This window comes from Aphelocoma coerulescens, chromosome 3, assembly GCF_041296385.1.
Source record: "Aphelocoma coerulescens isolate FSJ_1873_10779 chromosome 3, UR_Acoe_1.0, whole genome shotgun sequence".
Taxonomy (NCBI): domain Eukaryota; kingdom Metazoa; phylum Chordata; class Aves; order Passeriformes; family Corvidae; genus Aphelocoma; species Aphelocoma coerulescens.
The window spans coordinates 16,874,104-16,891,812 of NC_091016.1; the positions used below are offsets into that span (position 1 = coordinate 16,874,104).

The 17,709-nt window shown below is 56.8% G+C and overlaps 1 protein-coding gene across 3 annotated transcripts; it reads left to right on the forward strand.

The window, feature by feature from the left end:
- Positions 1 to 4,538: 4,538 nt before the first annotated feature.
- SRF (serum response factor) lies at positions 4,539 to 17,224 on the forward strand. 3 transcript variants are annotated; one of them, XM_069009241.1, is made up of 8 exons: positions 4,539 to 5,070; positions 6,427 to 6,693; positions 11,628 to 11,886; positions 12,224 to 12,403; positions 13,988 to 14,107; positions 14,823 to 15,014; positions 15,527 to 15,603; positions 15,869 to 17,224. In XM_069009241.1, exons 1-8 carry the CDS (start codon positions 4,627 to 4,629, stop codon positions 15,962 to 15,964), a joined length of 1,635 nt encoding a protein of 544 aa, XP_068865342.1. In that variant the 5' UTR covers positions 4,539 to 4,626; the 3' UTR covers positions 15,965 to 17,224. The 3 variants fall into 3 exon arrangements, with proteins under 3 accessions (XP_068865342.1, XP_068865343.1, XP_068865344.1); XM_069009243.1 differs by lacking the exon at positions 4,539 to 5,070 and adding an exon at positions 5,276 to 5,889; XM_069009242.1 differs by lacking the exon at positions 12,224 to 12,403.
- The last annotated feature ends 485 nt before the right edge of the window (positions 17,225 to 17,709 follow it).

Below are 17,709 nucleotides of genomic sequence, written 5' to 3' on the forward strand. Positions count from 1 at the left end.
TCTTTTCCAGGAGGCCTGCTGGGGCTGAACTGGAGGCAGTGGGCATAAGCTGCACAAGGGACATTCATACTGGGTATTAGGGGGAATGTTTCCCCTCATGGGTAGTAAAGGTCTGAGTCCCAGAGAAGCTGTGGCATCTCCATCATCATCAGAGATACTCAGTCCTGGGCCAGACAAGTCCTGAACTACCCAGTGTAGTTGGCTCTGCTTTAATCAGGGATGGACCAGAAATGTCCAGGATCCCCTTCCCACCTCTGCTACCCAAAGAGGTTATGGAGATGCTGGAGGAGGAAAAGTGCTCATTTCTTGAAATATGCTAGCTGGCTCTGAGCTCAGATTTGGTCCAGGCTTGGGAACTGGGTGCCAGCAAGTTTGCTGGCAGTTATTGAAGGTGTTTGTCCCTTTTCCAACGCTTGTGTCTTGCAGCTGGGAGCTATGGACCCTTCCCCAAGCCAAGGCCTCTTGGCAAGCTAAGCTGTGGCAGTGGCTGGGTGTTGGGCCCCTCTCTAGAGGGGGACAGCCAGGTCTAGTTCACTAGACCTGGTGCTCCTTGGCGTAGTGGGCTTGGCAGCAGGTGCCTGCCACCCTGATCCCTGGCTGCTTCCCTTGCATTTGCTGTTGCTTGATGTCCTTTTGTTCCACTTCTCCCATCCATTCCATTCCTGTGGACTTTCCTGTCTGCTGTCCTTCCTTTCAGGCAGGAACGCTGTACTCTGTGGGCTGATTCCTGCAGCCAAGCTGCTTGTGGTGGCCTGGCCAAGCAGAATCTCAGTGATGCCATGGCTAAAGATCAGAGATGCCAAGGATTTCGGGAGTAACATCCTTGCTCTGCCAGCTCTGTGCATGCAGGCATCTCATGTATAGCATGGCTGTAGTGAGCTGGTTCTGTGAGCAGCATCAGGATTGCTTTATCCCAGCACATCCTGGAGGCTCCACTGCTTGTTTGCCATGCAGTTAAGACCTGGTGACTACAGGGAAGCACCCAAATGGAAAATCACCAAAGCTAGGACAAACTCCAGACCCAAAGAGTACAGAATGATGAGGGTTGGGATTGTGTATTTTTGGGAGTGTTGTCATTAAAAAGTTCTGTATCATTGGGGATGGGACAGATGTTGGCCAAAGAAATTTGAAACAGCAAGCTGAGCAAATGCAGTCCTAGCTAAATGTGGTGGAGCAGAGCAGGGAATCAGAGCCCCTACAGGAGAATGAGAGCATTTGGGCAGTTGACAGAGCTGGGATCCAATTGCCTCAGCCCAAAGTGAAAGAACACCTTACAGAAGACAGTGTGTGGTATGCAGGGCCCGAGAGAACAGTATGGCTCCATCAGAGCACAGGTCCACCTAGTGAGCCACCAGCTGTGGCCAAAATGGAACATTTACTGAACAGTCTAAGAGAACAGCAAGTGGATGTGTGTTACTCCCAAGTAGAACACCCTAAAGCATAAAGACCTCCAAATGGGGCATTTCCAGCAGTCCCTGATGTTTTCTCTTGCCCTTAAGTTATCCAAATTCTCCCTGCACCGCTGCATCCTTGAGCACTTGTGGTCGATGACTGCACAGATCTGTGCAGCTTGAGGAAGGGCTGATTCCCTCTGCTGCCCTGTGGCTCTTCTGCAGCTGTGTCAGGCAGTTGTGTGGAAACTAATGGGCCTTAATTGTCCTAAGCAGCCTCACCTGGGACTTCCCCATGCTCTTGAGCTGCATTTAAGCTCAAGCCTGTGCTTTCAGGTTTGTTTTAAGCAAAATTGTAGGTGTTTGTGTTCTGGCCTTGCCTCTAACCCTGTCTTCTAGGCATATATTGTAGCCTTTTTATCCAGTCATGATTTTCACTCAGGACTATCTTATGACCAAGTGGATGCTGGATTTAGTCCATGGTTTGCTGTGTGGATGGTCCCTGATACCAACACCTGTCTCTGCTCTGCTCAGGTACTGTGTGTTTATGAGGATGTGAGCTCACCCCTCAGGGAGCAGCCCCATTCCTGCAGCTGCCTGTTGACCAAAAAAAAAGCACATTAAGAAAGGCCATAACCTAGTTTTATATGTGCAGCAGTACCTCTGTTCTAGTTGTTACTGCTCATAGAAGAGATCTGGCTGTTAAAAAAAGAGCAGCTAACTGTGTTGAGCAGCTGGAGTATCAGTAGTAGGAAGATCAGGAGCAGGATGGAAACCATCGCAACCCCAGCAGCCAGCTCCAATATGGATGAAGAGCTGGAAGAGGATGAAGAAGCTCTTGTTGCAGTGGCCTAGAGGAGGATTGAAAAGGGGACGTGGAGGGCTGGGGCGATGCTGAGAGCAGGGTCCACACTGCAGTGGAGCTGTCAGGCAGCTTGTCTGGAGGGAAATTTGGGGGTAATCAGGTAAGAGGCTTTTAAGGCGTAGTGTCAAGTGCTGTGCCCTAAAGCCATGTAAGAACAAGGCTAGAAATGGGAATTTTATGACACAGAGGTTGTAAATGAGAATATCCCTGAAGGCTGAAAACTTGCTTTTAAGCTGCTTTCAGTTGTCAGTGGCTGCTGGTTTGGTTAAGGGAGGGCCTGTTGGTAACTTGTGTTCCATGGGTGATGAAGGCTTGGGGACAGGGCTTGGCTCTCCAGCATGGGTCTGACTGCCTTGGTAAGAGATTGGCATCCCAGGAAGCTGGGGCAGGCTGAAGCTCTGGTCCCGTTCGGAGCACAGGCAGTACAAGCGTCTCAGAAAGCATCCCCAGGATAAGGCTTCGGAAGGAAAGGACTGCAGGAGAAGGGATGAGCTAGTCCAGAACAAGCCATGTCTCACCTCTTGCCTGTGTAGGTGTTCTTGTAGCTTGGGAAGCAAAAGGCCTTGCAATTGGAAAGCTCAGGGAAGAGAAGGAGTAAAGGCGTGTGTAGCTGTCCTGTGAGCAAGAGAAAGCCAAATCCTGGTACCTGCAGTGATTGCACACTTGTGCTAAGCAGGCAGACCAGCCTGGCTCTGGCTATCATATCCATGTGTTCATTGTTCCCAGCCTAACCAGTGCCTCCAGCCATGCAGAGGGTCTTGCTGACCCTTTCCCAGCCTGGCAGGACAAGGCGAGGCCTCAGTCTCACCTGTGCCAGGTGTAGTTTGTGCTCAGCTTGAAGGGAGGGTGGCCAGGGCATGTGATGGGAGGCATGTGAGTTCCAGCAGCCCTGCTGGGAGCTATAAATGGCATGTGTGCTCACTGGAGGAGCATGGCTGGCGGGAGGAGGGGGAGGCAGTGGTGGCACTGAGAGGGGTGTTCGGGTTTGCAGTTACTCCCTTGCTCTGTAGGAGGTTGGCCCTGGGCTGTGGGGGACAGCTGTGAGGGCTGGGGGTGAGCGTGCGTGTCCTCTGAGTGATGAGGCAGATATGGAAAGGGTTTGTGCGAGCTGCAGAGCCCTCCATGGGGTGCCCAGGACACAAAATGGGGCTGTGGCAGGACTGCTGCTGCCAGAGGTGAGGTCTTGCCCTGGGTTGCAGCTCCTGTTTGTAGGACAGGGTGCGGGAGAGCCCTTTTCTCAACTAAGGATTCTCTGTCTGTCCTCACAGCTTTGAGCTTGGGGCTGTGCTGTCCCTCCTGCACCTTTGCTGACCCAAGTGCGGTATGCCTTACACACAGTTGTCCTGTGTGGGCTGTCCCTCTGCTGTGGAGGTGCTGGGTCACACCTGCACAGGTGATGTGACCTGTGCCAAATGCTTGGAGCCATCTGATGTGCAGAGCCAGCATGGGCATGAGCCAGGGTCTGACCAGCCACTTCCCACCCGTACAAGTGCTGTGTCCCGCCCAGGGATGGCCATGGTACAGAACCACCTCCTCACCTCCTGTGGTGAGGGGTGGTTCCTATTAAATGGGAACTCTTTTTCCTTCTGGGTAGAGAGCAGCCTGTGCTTCAGCAATGTGTTTTGTGGACGCACCTGCTCAGTTCCGTGCCCTGCACGCCCCCGAGCACCCACGTGTCCCCCAGACCCTCTGGGTGCCTCTGCAGCCGCCAGAGACAAATGGACGGCGCGTTGTCCCTTGCAGGCTCTGACAACAGCCGGGGTGCAAAGTTGCCTGGAGCAACAGCTGGTGGCAGCGCTGGGAGTCAGGCGGGGTGGCGCGGAGCCCCTCCTGGCTCGACCCCGAGGATGGCGAGGCAGGGAGTCTTTGAGCCACGTGGTGTGTCCCCTACGAGGACCCGCGTGCCTGGAGCTGGCGGCGGGAAGGGAGGCCGAGGCAGGGCTGGCAAGGGGGGTGCCCCAGCGCTCGTTCGCCGCCCTCGGTGCCTCCCCGCCCCGCCGCAGCCCCCGGGCCCCGTGCCCCGCGCCGGCCGCGCTGTCCCTTTAAGAGCCGCCCTGCCCCTTTAAGAGCCGCCCTGCGTGTTTCAACCCGGGAGTGACGCGAGCGCATGCAAATCAAACGCCAACTGGCGGCCAATGGGCGCCGGCGCTCGGCAGCCGCCAGCCAATGGAGTGGCGCCTCCCGACGGGGCGCCGTCTCGCCCCATATAAGGAGCGCCTTCGCCATAAAAGGCAACATTGTATCGCTTTATATGGGGGCGGCGCGGCGCGGCGGGGGCGGCGGCGGAGCGGGGCCGTGAGCGCGGAGCGCGGCGGGGACATGGCGGGGCCGGCCTGACCCGGCCCGACCCGACCCGCGCTCGCCGCCGCAATGTTGCCGAGCCAGGCCGGGGCCGGGAACGGCGCCGCCGCCGCGCTGGCCCGCGGCTCGGGGCTGGGCCGGTCGCCGGTGCCGCGTGGGGCGAACGGCGGCGGGGCGGCGGCGGGGGCGCCCGGGGGCCGCCTGGAGCGGGAGGCGCTGTACAGCGGCAGCGAGGGCGACTCGGAGTCGGCCGAGGAGGAGGAGCTGGGCGGCGAGCGGCGCGGCGTGAAGCGTGGCCTGGCCGAGGCGGCGGCAGCGGCGGCGGCGGCGGGGCCCGCGGCGGGAGCGGCGGCGGCGGCCGCCTATAGCGGCGGCGGGGGCGGCGGGGCCGTGAGCGGCGCCAAGCCCGGGAAGAAGACGCGGGGCCGGGTGAAGATCAAGATGGAGTTCATCGATAACAAGCTGCGGCGCTACACCACCTTTAGCAAGAGGAAGACCGGCATCATGAAGAAGGTGCGGCCCCGCGACTCCGGCCGGTGCGGGGGGGCGGCCCGGCCCGGGCGGGGATGTCGGCCGGTACCCACCTGTCCGTGGGAGTCCCGGACCGGTCCGAGCGCGGAGCAGGCCGGCGGGCCGTGTCCGGAAACGGCGGCGGCTTCCCCGTCCCGCGGGCGGGACCAGGGGGGGCGGCCCCGGCACCAACCCCTTCCGGGGGGCTGCGCGGGAGCCCCCGGCGGAGCTGCGGGCAGGGAGCTGGGCGGCCGGGAGCGGGAGCCCCCGGGGCCGGGGGAGGTCGGTGTGCTTGGCGGTCCCCAGGCGTGTGATGTGCCCGGGGAGGCCCGTCCCGGTGCGGCGATCAGCCCCGGGCCGGAGCTGACCGGCGTCCTCGGGCCCCTCGCTGTGAACCGCCACAAAAACACCCAGTGTTGGGTGGCACAGCTGGACTGCCCTGCCCCATCAAGGGCCTGGTAGGAATGTCTGCTTCGGCCACGGGAGCGACCAACGCCACGTCTCGGCCGGTTCAGAGTGCAATCTGTGTTTCCTGGTGTGCAAAGACGGATTAGAAATTTGGGGGATTATGGATGCTGCTGGCTGATCTGCATTCCTGGTGCTGCTCATAGCATCTTCTGAACAACTGGGTAGTGCTGCATCCCAGCTCAGCTCGGCATCATGCACCCTAGGAAGGTGGGAATGGGTGTGGGGTGCTGCTGGGCACATTCTGGATGTACGGGACCACAGGACATAGAATGAGGCCATCCTGTCTGTAGAAGTTTGTGTGAGACTACTGAGTGTGCAGTGATGGCATATGAAGAGTCACTTCCTGGTCCACAGGTATTCTTAACCTGGGGCATGGTGGCCTTGCTGCAGGGGTGCTTGGGTGCAGCTGTGCTCAGAACTCTGGAGCCTGAGAGGGAAATCTGGGTCCGAGCCTGGAAGGGGTGTTGGTGAGGGGAATGAGGTAGCAGAGACATGTGCCAAATAACATCACTGAGAGGTGAGGTGAGGGAGGCATCCAGACATGTCTGGAGAAGCCAGTGGGATTTCCAGAATGGAGATAATCCTGTATTCCCATGTTCTCAGACTACTGTGCTGAGGGGACCACTCTACCCCTGGCCTCTTGGCAGGCACATCCCCTAAGGGTGTGCTAAAGGGGATGGGAACACACCATGGGACAGTTCAACCTGTAGGGAGCCAGTCTTGGGTTGGTTTTAGAGGCCACAGCTCCTCTGGGGTGAGAGGGAGCTGAAGTTGGTGTAAAGAGAAGAAAAGCCATTCTGGGAGCGTGGGGACATGCAGGGATGCTTGTCCTGCAGTGTGTGTTGCCCCTGTCACCTGTGACTCCCTGTTCTTCCCTTGTCCTGCTGGCAGGCCTATGAGCTCTCCACGCTGACTGGCACTCAAGTCCTGCTGTTGGTGGCCAGCGAGACAGGCCATGTGTACACGTTTGCCACACGGAAGCTGCAGCCCATGATCACCAGTGAGACGGGGAAGGCGTTGATCCAAACATGCCTCAATTCCCCGGACTCTCCCCCACGCTCGGACCCCACCACTGACCAGCGCATGAGTGCTACTGGTTTTGAGGAGACAGACCTCACCTACCAGGTGTCTGAATCAGACAGCAGCGGGGAGACCAAGGTAATGTTCCTGGGCGCCCAGGGAGGTGTGGGCTGTGCTGGGAGCCCTGAGCATCCCCAGCCCTCTTTAAATAGCAGTGTGGGGAGCTGAGCATGAGTCCCCTTTTGCTGCGACTGCAGTGAGCTTGTGTCATGTCATCTCAGGTCTGGCTGGCTCCTTGGCTGATGGTAGCGGTGATTGAAAGGGGGAGGGAAGCGGGTGGCAGGTATCCTGGTCCTGGCCCTTGCAGCGTGGCTCCTCACTGGCCCAGCCCACCCCCCTGGCCAGCTTTCAGCACTGTTATCTCTCCCCAGGCGTCTCCATGCTCTCACACTCATTGATAAAAATTTGATTCTGCCTCCATGGCCTTATAAGGCCTGGTTTCCCTCGCCAGAGTCCCTGGCAGGGCCCCTCACATTCCTTATAAGCTGCAGCTGTCTCTTGCTTTGGTGCTGTTTTGGAAGGGGGCAGGGAGGACATGGGGAATGGAAACATTTGGCTGGACAGACCACTTCTGCTCCCTGCCTGTTGTCCCTGCAGACGCTGGCCCTTGCCTGCCCGTGTTACTTGTGGCCTTTTGCCTAGGGTGGCCTGGCTGCGGGTGCAGAGTCGGGCAGAGCCAGCTTTTCTGCTGGAAGGGCCCCGTCTTGTCCCTGCACTCCCTGGCGCTGTTCCTCAAAGCTGTGTCCCATATCCCTGCCGCTTCCTTTGCAGGCTGGTGCTCAGATCCACAGGTGCTTGGAGATGGGAGGCAGGGAGGTTTGTGGTGCAAGGCTGGGATGACATACTCAATTTGGGGCTCTGCCACAGCTTCCCAGGCCTGTGTGCAGTTCCGCTGGGTGCTGGGAATTAGAGCGGCCCTGCTCTACCTGTGCTTGTGTTGTGGGTACCGGGCTTGCTACAAAAGTGTTCTTCCACTGGCCTTGTCATAGGAGCTCTCCAACCGTCTGTGCTCAAGCCACAACAACATCCTTGCCATGCAGGAGCCTCTAGACATTAAGCAGACAGAACCTGGAGATCTCTGTGCTGTAACTGCAAAGGTAGTGAGTACAGCCCTGAGATGTGTCCAGCATGTCTGGAGTTGCAGGGGTATTCAGCTGCCTGTTTTTGTGCTGTAATAGCACAACAGCTCTGGTCACGGTGCTGCTGGGTACCCTCTATTCCTCAATGTCCACTTCCCCACATCTGTGCAGTGCTGCACGAGCAAAAGCTTATTGCTGCTGAGCCCTGAGAAACATCAGTAGCCCCAGAGATCCCTGTGGCTGCAGTCCCTGTGCTGGAGCCCAGGAGAGTCCCCAGGAATGGTTCCTGCTGATGGGACCCCAGCACCAGTCCTGGCTGTCCCAGTCTGGCATGTCTTCCCTAGGTGCCTCTGGTTGCTAGTGTGAGCTGTGCCAGCCCTATGCAGTAGGCAAAGAAGCCTTCTAACAGCAACAGTCTCTTCTTTGTGCAGCCTGTGTTTGTAAGGACTTATGCCTCCTGGGCTTCTCCTGGATGAAAAGGCACGTCCTGTGGGCATTTTGTAATGAGACAAATTACCTGTCCCTGGCATGAGACTTGTCCACATCATATCCCTTTGTACTCTTCCTGGAAGTACTGCTAGTTGGCCCCAAGGGAACTGTGCCCTCGGGGTGCAGTTGATCTGCAGAGGCCTTCTTAACACAACTTCTCTTTTCTCACTGTCTGATGCAACCTTGAAAGCTCCATCCCAGTGCTAATGCTTAGAGTGGGGTGCCTTGTGGCCACAGCCAGCATTTGACATGAGGCTGGAGGAGCCCTATGGCCCTGTCTCCTTCTTGACATTCTGACTAAATCCCCCCTGGCCAGCTGAGAGTTCTTGTCATGGCAAGCCCTGGGGCTGGGGACAGGGGCTGTCCTGTTGTGCCTTCTGCAGGCCTGGAAGCCTGGTTGGTGCTCAGGCAGAGACCAGCTCAATTCAGATATACCAAGAAGTCTTCTGAGGAGTGGGTGGTGCACAGGGCTGGGTTTCAGGTGCCTCACTATCAGGAGATTCAGTGCCTGGACTATCAGGTCCAGCCACATGGGATGCTCCAAAAGACGCCCTGGCCTTCCTGTGTGAACTCTGCTTCCCAGATCTCTGTATGGACAAAGCCTGCTTGTGTCCAGTGCTGCAGTGGAGTGGGAAGACAGTGCAGCCTGGCCATCACCTGCAGTCAGCAGCCTGCTGGTCATTCCTCCGTGCTACACCAGCAGCAGCTCTGAAATCCTCCTGCTGTGCTGGACCCAAACTCCCTGCCATGGTTCTGGGATTGGGGCATGCTGTACTTTTGAGACAGTAGCTGTATCCTCATGATGATACCTCTCTCATCTTTTGCAGGCCCCAAATGACACTGCCTGTGTGCAGTCACCTGTGTGTGCTTGTGTGGGAAAGGATATTTTGGAGGGAGCTCAGGGGCTCTGGATTGGGGTGAGAGCATGGGAGTAGCCCTGATCTGGTCATCTTTCTGGAGTGGGAGAATGTGGGACTTTCTGCCACATCTGGAATGCAGGCCAGGTGTTGGAGACCAGATTGGGATTCCTATATACCTCCAAGGCCTGTTGTCCTGCTACACCTGCGTAATTAATTCTGTCTAGGGGACCGTGCTGAACAGCATCACCTCAGGCAGTCCCTAAAAGCTGTGGAGTGGGATCATTTCTGTCCCCAAGACCCTACTGTGGTCCAGGATGGGCATCAGCTGGCCTGGTCTGTGCCCTGTGGCTCATGCTGCAAAGCAGTGGTGTGGGTCTGGGCAGACACCTGCTGCACGCTGCTTCCACAGACACTGCTCTGCACACTGAGGTTTGCACTGAGCTGTGGTGGGGAATGGATGTGCAGCTGGATCAGGAAGGGAAGGTAATGTCTGCTGAAGTGACCCATGACTTGCCTTATGCATGTAGTCTGGGCTTTGTCGGGTGCCCAGAGCATTGCTGAGGCATCCCAGACAGTCATGAGGAGATGGCAATGGGTGTCCAATCTCAAAGTTTCTCCCAGCTCTCTTTCTGTATTGGGAGCTGTTGCTGCAGCCCAAGAGAAACACAATAAAGATGGGAGGAATCTGAGTCTTGCCTGTGTCAGAATAGGGAGGGCAGAGATGGGATGTGCATGATTCAAGTTTGTTGTCACAGCATCTTTCCCAAGCACCTTTGCTTTATACTGAGGTTTGCCCTTGTGCTTCTAGGAAGCCCTGGGAATCTCCCTGAGTAGAGTGCCGTGAACTTTCTGGGATGCTTTCTCCAGGCCTGGAAGTATGGAGTATGACTGGGTGCTAAGTGCCCTGGCTGCTTTGGGCTATATCTCACGGGTATGCTGCTTTAGGGCTGTAGCTGGGGATGAGGAACCCTGGCTTTTGCAACTGGGAACAGCACCTGTCCTGCCCAACTCTGCTCTGGCTCACTAGTGGGCTGGGGAGAGCTCTGCCCTGTCACCCACGTGGGGAGGGCACCCACAGCCTCCCATGTCCCATGTGAGATGGCAGGAGTTTGTGGTTGAGCTAATGGAAAGTGCCTCTGCTGAGCTTTGCTCTGTTATCACGTGCCTCTTCTAATTTGGACTTCAGGGACTTCGGTGCCAAGGTGGAGGGGTGTTGCTCTCCTCCCTCCCTGGGCCCTGGGGCACGACTGAGTGCCTGGGATTGGATCCCCCTGTCCAAAATGGGCTGCCTTCCCTTTTTTAGCTGTTCGTTGAGCTGTGAATTCCTTGCTCCTGGCAGCTTGACAAGCTGGGAACAAGGCTTAGCACGTGGGAGAGCTGGGCCCACCAGCTGCAGTGGGAGGGGTGGGAGTGTGGCAGCCTTAACTCTTCCCAGGCATGCTGGCAGTTGTGTCAGGGCATGGGGACAGCAGGTCACCTGTGGTCTGTGACATGGGCTCCTGTGAAGCAGCGTGTTCTCAGTGTGCTCTTGGGCAGATGAGCCAGGCAGGAGAGGAGTCATGGGCACCCTGGGTATTCCAAAGGGGATTTTGGGGATGGAGGCACATTAGGTGAAGTGTGACTGCCAGAGGCAGCAGGAATCATGCTGGGCTTGGTTGGTTCCTGCAGATCCAAGGCACATCCAGCCACACGCTTTGTGGCTGTGGAAACCAGCATGTTACTGCAGCCTGGCACACACATTCCTCCCTTGTTCCCAGACCTGGGATGCCAGTCTCTCAGGCTAGTGTTGACCCAGCACAGAGCCCTTTTCCTGGTGCTCAGCTCCTCTTGGCAATGCTGTCCTTGGACAGGCACAGAGCTCTGATGCTCCTTGCAGGACTGTGCTGGCTGTAGTGAACACATGGGGTCCTTTGGAAGCATTTGCCTCATGCCCATCTCCTGACAGTGGATTGGCAAATAGGTGCTTCCTACGGTCAGGTTCTCCTGGCCTCTGCTCCAGGAGAAGTGTGGAGGCATTCCCCAGGACCTGCCAAAGCTGCCGTCAGGGCTGGGTTTGGGCCTCCCTGGTGTCCAGGTTTGCCTTTAGTCACCTCTCCCCTGTCACTTCAGGGGAGTGTACAGCTGCCTTTAAGACCCAGCTCTCAGCTTGTTCTTGGTCGTGTGTTTCCTGCCTTAAGGGAAGTGGTGTGTGTTCCTGACAGGAGACTGCATGCCTTTATGTTTGTCCCTGCAAGGGCTGCTTTTGCCTAGTGTGTGCCAAAAAGAGGCTATTCTCTTCTTAGACATTTTGGGGTCTCCTGGGGAGGGGAAGGGTTGCTTTGTCCCCTGGTGTGTTGTGGGGAAGGCTCTCAGGGGACCTGTGTGGCCCTGGGCCTGCATCCAAAGTTTACGCTGAGCTCTCTCCAGCTCTCCTCATGTTTGTACAAGCAACTCTTCTCTGCTCCCCTGGCTCTGCTCCATGTGCTGGCAGCAGGCTGTGGGGGGTATGGTTTGGCAAGGGGATGCAGCCTACGGAGCTTGGTTTGGTCTCCTGGGCAGATGTCTCATGGGCTGGTCCAAGCTGTCACAATCTTTCCTTTTGCAGGACGCCCTGAAACCCGCGTTCACAGTCACCAACCTGCCGGGAACAACGTCCATCCAGACAGCCCCGACCACCTCGACCTCCATGCAGGTCAGCAGTGGCCCGTCATTCCCCATCACTAATTACCTGGCGCCAGTGTCTGCCAGCATCAGCCCCAATGCCGTCACCAGTGCCAACGGGACAGTGCTGAAGACTACTGGAGCCAGTGCAGTGACGTCTGGGGGCCTCATGCCGATACCCACTGGCTTCACCCTCATGTCAGGTCAGTGCCTTTAGGGACTGAGGACTGCATCCGTCCATCTCTGCACCTGGAGTGTGTTGCTGTTCTCTCCAGGGGAGAGGGGACCTAGTGGCAGAAGGGAAGCAGAGTGGTTGCTGCTGTAAGGTGAGCCTGGCTGTGATTCTGTGCTCAAACTTAGCCAGGCCAGTGGCTGGAGAAGGGTCATGTAGTGACTGGTTCTTTAGAGTGCTACCAGCTGGCCCTGCTGCTGGGAGGTGGCAGGGAGCTGAGCTGGGACCCCAGGGCAGCACCAAGAAGCCTGGAGGGAGTGAAAAGAGCTGGTGGTGACAAAGCCTTTCTTTCTCCCTCCTCTCGGCAGGTGCTTCCCTTTCTCCGGGGACCCCTACCATTCCTCTCACTCAGTTACAGCCGCACTCCCTGGCTCTTTCCAGCCAGCAGGGCCAGGTGGTCACGGGTACAGCTGGACAGCTGCAGCAGGCACAGCAGACAGTCTTCCACTTCCCTGCCAGAGCTGGAGGGCAGATTGTGTCGCTGACAGGTCAGCACTCGCTTCTCCTCCGCTTGCTAGAGATGGGGGGATGGAGGTGTCTGTGGGGGTCCTGGGCCTGGCCACAGAGCTGACCCCTGAGGTGGGAGCATAGAGGAGGCAGAGCACAGGGAACCCTGGCTGTGGCTGCTGGGGAGAGATGGGAAAACAGAGCAGAAAATGCTTGACATAGGCAGGAGCAGCATCCTGGGGGATGCAGACCAAGAGAAGCAGCGGATTTTCAGTCTCATGCCCCAGGGCTTGGCCTGTGGCTAACAAATGCAGAGGAGACAGGTCCCTAGTGCAGCTGTGCTGAGGCTGAACTGTGCTGCTGGAACTGGTGGAGGGATAGCACAGGGGCTCAGGTGCCCAGTGGTTGTTTATTGAGTGCTGGCTTTTGGCTCTGAGCAGCTGCCCTTGCTTCTGTGTTTGTATCTGCAGTCAGCCACTGAACCACGGTGCAGAGGATAGGTTAGGGGAGACCCAGAGTAGAGGAGTGGTGCTGCTGTGCTGCCTTGTGTGCATTCTCCTTTGTAGGAATTTCTTCTTGTTCTGAGTTTAGGCTCTCCGGGTGTTTCAGAGTAGAGCTAGGCTCTCCTTTGCATCCATCATCTGAGTGACACAGTATTTCTTGTGTCCTGCCTGTTTGTGCCCAAGTCCATTACTCTGATAACTTCTGTGCTTTCTTGGAATGCTTAAGGCTCCTGGGGGCCCTGGCAGACATCAGGCTCCCATTCAAGGGGACTGGATTTCCCTTGTGATCTGGCAGAGCTAAGAGAATAACTGATGTGTGTCTCTGGGGTGTGATGTGTGAGGAAATGCCCAGTCTGAGCAAGGTGACCAGTGATTCTTGCTCTCTGGCATCCTTTCTGGAAGAGCTCTCTGGCTCTTCCCTCTGGAGGCAGAACTTCAGCCTTAGGGGAGCTTTCTGTGCCAGGCTCTGTTTCTGGATCTGAAGTACTTTGCAGGGAGTGGTCTGGGACAGAGGCTGTGTGGCCCCTGCAGCTCTGGGATGCACGCCTTGAGACCAGGTGTTCTCTAATCCCTGTGTAGGGCACTTTACTTTCCTTAAGGTCACAGGTGGGGTGAGAGCTGCACCCTGAGTGCCCTCTGAAGGATGGAGCTGGGCTCCAGAGTGTGAAGGCAGCAGAGCCCAGCTGGTGTGGGCATTTGGGCTCTTGTGGTACTCGGTGCAGTAAGGTGATCCTTGGAAAGCTGGCTAAGCCCTGGGGAGGGAAGGCTGGGCCCTCTCCTCCCAACATCTATTCTGTGTTTTGGTGGAGTCAGGAATGACAAGGAAGGTCCTGGATGTTCCTGAACCATGGCTGGGAGTTGGGCAAAAGCTGTTGTGGCCTTTTCTTCACTCTTGGAGCTTTGTAGGCCAGTTAACCCCTTCTTGGCCCATGTGCCAGGAAGGAGCAGGTTTTGGTCCCTGGTTTCTGCCGTGCACTGCTTTTGTGTAGCCTCCCCCAGTGCAGCACAGAGTGGTGCTGTGGAGCCGTGTGCAGCCAGAGAAGGACTGGGGGGCTTTCAAGTGGCCCAGAGTTCCTGTATCCCTGTGGAGCCACAGGCTCATGGGCTCCTCTCTCTCCCCAGGTGGTACCATGGCTCAGCAGGTTCCAGTCCAGGCAATCCAGGTGCACCAGGCACCGCAGCAAACGTCTCCCTCTAGTGACAGCAGCACTGACCTTACCCAGACCTCTTCCAGCGGAACAGGTATTGGTAACCACCTTCTGTCTGCCTTCCTAACCACTGCTGAAAACCACCCGCACCAGCAGGCCTCATGCCTGCTCCCTGCCCAGCTTCCTTCTTCAGGCCAGCTGTATCCAAGCCTTTCTGACAGCTTCCCGGGTGTATTCATCCCTGTTGCCAGCTCCTGTGCTACACTGTATCTCAGTAGATGCTGCTGGGCCTAGGGCACCTTGTGAGGGATTTCAGAGCCTCTCCAGATACACTATCTGCTCTGACTTGCAGCATGGAGCTGGGAACGGGTTGCTCAGTTCTCAGGGGGTTTCTTAGTGAGCCAACATTGCCTCTAGCACAGGGCATTGGCTCACATCTGCTTGAGACTTTTACTGTCTATGCAGAAGACATCTCTTTGTCAGCAAAATCTGAGTTCAGGTGCCTGGATGCAGGCTGAATTTAGTTCAACAGCTGTGTTAAGGGTTCCTCACGGAAGCGAGATACAAGTTGAATTTAGTCCTGCAGTGTTTGGCTCCTGTGTTTCCCTGCCCCTTCATACTCATGAAAGGAGAGGTTCAAGCTCTCCTGCTTGATCTCTGGGGCTTTTGCCCAAGAGCTTGGGAGACAAAGATGGCTATCTCCATGCACCGTGCTTCAGCACAGCATGGCTGGGGTAGACGTGCTGAGCAGGCAGGTGAGCGTGGCAGGTTCTATTTGTGTGCTCACGTGTCGTCTGTCCTGGTGGCAGTGACCCTCCCAGCAACCATCATGACGTCGTCTGTGCCAACCACCGTGGGCGGCCACATGATGTACCCCAGCCCGCACGCGGTGATGTACGCGCCCACCTCCGGCCTCGCCGACGGCGGGCTCGCGGTGCTCAACGCTTTCCCACAGGCGCCCTCAGCGATGCAGGTGTCCCACGGCCAGGTCCAGGATCAGGGTAAGGCAGCTGTCCAGGTCACTGCTCCCTGAGAGTGCACTGACACCCAGGTTTTTCTCATCCCATGTGTATTTATGCTGTATGTTAATTGCATAGGGTTTTCTTCGTGGCAGTCCTAGTGGCTCCACAAAGGCCTGGCAAGGGCGGTGCTCGATGTGTGTTTTTAGGTCTTGCCATTCTCTTGTGCAAAGGGTTGTATGAGCTGTTGATGGGTAAAATGGCTGAGGGTTTCTGGGATGGGCGGCATGTGGGGCAGGCAGCAGAGGGAGCCAGGAGGCTCTGGAGAGGATATGTGCTTGCATGAGGGGGCAAAGTAGCATGAAACCACATGGACACGACTTGGATTGGGGCCTTGTGCTGGCTTCTCCCAGCACTTGGAAAACTAGTGCCTGTGGCTTTCTTCTGGAATGTCTCCATGTGTGCAAATAGGCAGCTCCATGGAGCTCAGAGGAAGGATCCATAGGGGAGCACTGCTTAAGGGACAGTGTCATTTGTGCTTCTCTCTGTGGCAGGTGGCGTCCCCCAAGTGTTCCTGACGGCCCCATCAGGCACGGTTCAGATCCCAGTCTCAGCTGTCCAGCTTCACCAGGTAGGCACAGAGTAGTACTTGCAGGTGTTCAGGGGTTGTCCTTGCTCTTCTTCTGCCTGCACATCCTTTGGGTGTCTGGGCAGACCTGTCTGGGTAGGATCAATCCTCAGGTCTGGGAAAGCGGTCTGTGCTACCCACCCTTGGGTGAGGGAGTCTTGTCCTCCTTGGACAGGTGCCCAGGAAGGACAGTGCCCCCCAGGCTGCTGGCACACACAGTCTCAGGGCGTGCTGTCCCCCAGTGGTTCCTCCTCCCTTCTCTCTCTAGATGGCTGTCATCGGGCAGCAGAGCAGCAGTGGCAGCAGCCTGACGGAGCTGCAGGTGGTCAACTTGGACACCTCACACAGCGCCAAGAGTGACTGAGAGGCCTCTGCTGCCGGCCTTCTGTTTCTGGCTTGTCGTGCCAGTGTCGGGGCTGGCAGCAACTCCTTCTCGTACAGACTGCACCAGTTATTTATTGTTGCCTTTTCACGTTTCCTTCATCCACACATGCACACACACACACGCACTCACCCACCCCCACACACACAGGCATGCGCGTGGGGCTGCAGGACCCACCTGGGGTGGAGCCGTGCTGGGGCCATGCAGGGCTTGGGGCATTTGGATGCTGCAATAGCTGTGCTTGTCTCACGCCAGCCAAAGAAACTTGTCTCTTGAGGGGAAGATTTGCTCTGCACTGTAAATAAATACTGCAGGCCATTCCCAGCTGGAGGCTCTGGCTCCTTCTGGGTGCTCTGAGTCACCTTGCCCATGAGTATTTACTCTATGTGGGGCTCAGCTTAGACCCGGAGCCATCGTGCAGGTGCAGCTTGGAGCAGAGTGGGTTGTGGCTGTGCTGCTGGCCTCAGCAATGTGCCTTTGTGGGGGTGACAGGTCCTGGCCGCAGCAACTCACCCTGGGCTCCGGACAGGAGAGAGGGGCCAGCTTGCATGTGCATCTCTGGGCCTGCATGCCCTCTCCCCGGGGGGCTGGGCACAGCCGGTGGCACGTGGCCCTGTCCTCCTCGTATGCACTACAGTGAGCCCTCTACCCTCAGTGCCTCCTCGCTGGGCTGCCTGGCAGATTTTCAGCCTGACTGGCCCTGCCCCGGCAGCTGCCCTTGCACAGATGAGGTGGTCGGTAGATGCCCAGGAACACAAAGGTGCCCTGGAGAGCTCCTCAGGGGCCCTGTGCTCTGCTCAGCCCCACACTCTCAGCCCTCGCACTGCTTCTGGACTCCATACACCCAGGGGAACATGGCTGGGTCTTTCCTACATCCCCCTGCAGCTCCAGCCAGCGCTTTCTAAATTTCTGTGTCTGATGCAAGGTGGAGAAACAACTCAAATGTCAAAGGGAAGAGCCCATAGGGCACTGAGCTGCTGGGCAGGTGGCAGGCTCTTCCTCTGAGCACCAGGGTGACCTGCAGGCCATCCTGGGCTGTGGGGGAGCAGCTGTGATGCCTGTACAGGCTCAGCTAGGCTGGGGGAGAAGGGCTGGGGCATGCTTGGTCCTGCATGGGAGTTGCTGTGAATGGCTCTGCTACCTAGCCCTGTCCCTGGAGGGAGAGTGAGCAAGTGAGAGAAGCTGCTGAATCCTTAGGGGAAGAAGCAGCTACTGTAACTTTTTTTTTTTTTTTAAGTTAAAGACAAAAGAAGCCTTGGAGAAAAAAAAAAAAGAAAAAAAAGAAAATTACTTTATTTTTCTAAGTGTTAAACTCAGTATTTATGTAATTCTTTAAGGAATAAAAGTTTGGCTCCTGTACAGTTTTAATGGGGTTTGTACCAGGGGGATGGGAGAGGGGTGGGTGGGCGGGCATGGAGGCAGGAAAGGGGCCTTGCTTTTGAGTTTGTATTGTAACCTTGGACATGTTCCCTCAGCATTAGCGTTTAAGCTGCACTCTCCATCCACCAGCATGTGCCAGGGATCAAGCTGAACCGAGTGGGATGCTTGTTTCCTACTTATCTGTAATAAGGACTTCATACCCATGATTTTGGGCTTAATGGGCAGAAGGCAAGTGAAGCAGTGGCTCGTCTCTGGAAGTGGGAAATCCATTTCTCAGAAGTAGGGAGTTTGCAGTGTGCCCAGGAGCCAGAGGCGGGCTGGGTTTTCTTACCACCACCCTGTTCCCT

Bases quoted from the DNA above. Each gene is read 5' to 3' on its own strand.
- SRF (XM_069009241.1), top strand. From the start codon at position 4,627: ATGTTGCCGAGCCAGGCCGGGGCCGGGAACGGCGCCGCCGCCGCGCTG. The intron at 6,694-11,627 runs GTAATGTTCCTG...TTCCTTTTGCAG, and splicing joins ACAGCAGCGGGGAGACCAAG to GACGCCCTGAAACCCGCGTT. The intron at 15,015-15,526 runs GTAAGGCAGCTG...TCTCTGTGGCAG, and splicing joins CGGCCAGGTCCAGGATCAGG to GTGGCGTCCCCCAAGTGTTC.